A 2,657-nucleotide genomic window follows, 5' to 3' on the forward strand; every position below is an offset into this window, starting at 1 on the left:
CCCAGTGCCTCAGGACAAGGTGTCTCCTCCCAGCCCTTGGTGGCACAGACCCTGCTGTGGCCCAGGGCACCAAGACTTGGCTTCTCTTTGTCCCCACCTGCCATCGCTGCCTGCAGTTCTCTGCTCTGCCTGGGGCCTGGTGACACTTTCTCAGTCGTGTCTCTCACTGGGACCCATTACAATTCCAAGAAAGTTTGGAGTTGGATTCTGACTTGGAGTTCTGGAGAGGTTTCTTCAGCTCCCTCTCAGGGCCTCAGCACAAAGCCTCAGAAGGTCATAAAAGTCTTTGTGCTGTGTCTGTGCTGCTGAGCTGGGCTGGGCTCCTGGCACAGAGGCAGCTCCTGGTAACATAGAAGAGCTTCAAAAGCACATTTCTCTTGATGAGCAGCTTTTCTCTCAGCCCAGCAGGGCTGGGGCACTGCCTGCAGCCATCCCAGGCACAGCACAGAGGTACAGAGAGCTTCAATCAGTCAGGGCTGGGAAGATGCAGAGAAGTGCCTGGGATAGAATCACTGGCAAGGAACCTCTGGCTGCAGGACAATGCAGCTGCAGCTCATGGAGTGATCTCCTGTAGCTGGAACATCCCAGTGCCTACAGACCCTGTGAGTACATTCTCTGATTGTCACTTGTGCAGAGCAGCCAGGGGTGCCCAGGCTGTCCTGCAGAGCAGGGTCCTGCAGCCCAGGGTGCTGTGCTGGGGTAGGGACTCTGCTGCCTGCCAGGGACAGCTCTCAGCCAGCCCTGGCAGCTGCTCCCAGCACTGGGGGACAAGGGCTTGGTGAGAGGAGACAGCTGGTAAAGCTTGAAAGTGTTCTCCTTTGGGGGGAGGAAGATGCATTGTTCAGGACTAGTCCCAGCAGGACATTTAAATCCACATCATTTCCAGGTTGATTATACAGGAAGCACAGGAAGGCAGGGGCTGCATAAAAGGGAAATTCCTGGAAAATTCTGTCTTTTTACTCTACTGCTCTGGGTTGCCTGGATAGGAAATTGCACATACATATTTATCTCTCAGTTCAGGTCGAAAAAAGAAAAAGAAATTTCTCTCAGGTGTTAATAAATGAGGAAGTGACAGAAATCAGCACAGGGCCCTCTAGAAGTTGCAACAGTTTCGCTTTTCCAGCCTCCTCAGAGTTGCTCGGTTGCCATCAGACCCTGAAGAGCCAGAGCTGCCCCTGGGCAGTGCCAGAGCTGGGAGGTCTCGGCAGGGCAGAGCTGAGCCCCCAGGGCTGGGCTGGGCTGTGGCAGCACTAGCAGGGCCCAGCTCTGGGCACAGGGAAGCAGCTGCTGGCAGGGACAGCTCCAGGCAGCAGAGCCCTGGGCAGGCAGTGGGGGGAAAGTGCCCCCAGGCTGTGCTGGGATATTTAAAGTCCTCTCCAAACCCAAGTATTCCATGATTACTTTTTTACAGATCCCCATGCCAAGGAACCACAGGAAATGTCCAACAGCAGCCCCATCAGGCACTTCCTCCTGCTGCCATTGGCAGACATGCGGCAGCTGCAGCTCCTGCACTTCTGCCTCTTGCTGGGCATCTCCCTGGCTGCCCTCCTGGGCAACGGCCTCATCATCAGCGCCGTAGCCTGCGGCCACCACCTGCACACGCCCATGTTCTTCTTCCTGCTCAACCTGGCCCTCACTGACCTGGGCTCCATCTGCACCACTGTCCCCAAAGCCATGCACAATTCCCTCTGGGACACCAGGAACATCTCCTACACTGGATGTGCTGCACAGGTCTTTTTCTTTCTGTTCTTTATCACAGCAGGGTATTCACTCTTGACCGTCATGTGCTACGACTGCTATGTGTCCATCTGCAAGCCCCTGCACTACTGGACCCTCCTGGGCAGCAGAGCTTGTGCCCACATGGCAGCAGCTGCCTGGGCCAGTGCCTTTCTAAATGCTTTCATGCACACAGCCAATACATTTTCCCTGCCCCTGTGCCATGGCAATGCCCTGGGCCAGTTCTTCTGTGAAATCCCCCAGATCCTCAAGTTCTCCTGCTCACACTCAAACACTCTCAGGGAAGTTGGACTCATCACAGTTAGTTCCTGTTTGGTATTTGGTTGTTTTGTGTTCATTGTTTTCTCCTATGTGCAGATCTTCAGGGCTGTGCAGAGGATGCCCTCTGAGCAGGGACAGCACAAAGCCTTTTCCACCTGCCTCCCTCACCTGGTTGCGGTCTCCCTGTTTGTCAGCACTGGTATATTTGCTCAGTTGAAGCCCCCTTCCATGTCCTCCCCATCCCTGGATCTGGCCCTGTCAGTGCTGTACTCGGTGGTGCCTCCAGCTCTGAACCCCCTTATCTACAGCCTGAGGAACAAGGAGCTCAAGGCTGCAGTTAGGAGACTGATGACGGGATGCTTTCAGGGACATTAAAATGCTGGTCAATTTTTGCAAATAACTTGTAAAAAAAGTTATGCTTGATTTTTCTTTATGGTTTGGTTGTAGTGGAATTTTTTCCTTTGTATTAGTTACTCTTATTGTTCAGGAAAAAAAGCAGCTGTTTGTACCATTTCTCATTTTGTTTCTTTCTGCCTTCCATGTGGCCACAGACTGTGTCAATGAGGGGCTGCGCTCTTGATGGCTTTAAAGGAACTAAAGGATCTCCCAGCAAAGTTTTCTGCAGAGATGCCCTTTTGTTGCCTTCTCTGGAGCTGCAG

The 2,657-nt window shown here is 53.2% G+C and overlaps 1 protein-coding gene across 1 annotated transcript; it reads left to right on the top strand.

Annotated features, from left to right (window-relative positions):
- The first annotated feature begins 1,437 nt into the window (after positions 1-1,437).
- Positions 1,438-2,373, top strand: LOC141727903 (olfactory receptor 14A16-like). Its single transcript, XM_074534190.1, has one exon. The coding sequence runs from the start codon at positions 1,438-1,440 to the stop codon at positions 2,371-2,373; it is 936 nt and encodes a 311-aa protein (XP_074390291.1).
- The last annotated feature ends 284 nt before the right edge of the window (positions 2,374-2,657 follow it).

Source organism: Zonotrichia albicollis, unplaced genomic scaffold, assembly GCF_047830755.1.
Source record: "Zonotrichia albicollis isolate bZonAlb1 unplaced genomic scaffold, bZonAlb1.hap1 Scaffold_257, whole genome shotgun sequence".
Taxonomy (NCBI): Eukaryota; Metazoa; Chordata; class Aves; order Passeriformes; family Passerellidae; genus Zonotrichia; species Zonotrichia albicollis.

Excerpts from the sequence above, each read along its gene's own strand:
- LOC141727903 (XM_074534190.1), top strand. The coding sequence starts at position 1,438 with ATGTCCAACAGCAGCCCCATCAGGCACTTCCTCCTGCTGCCATTGGCA.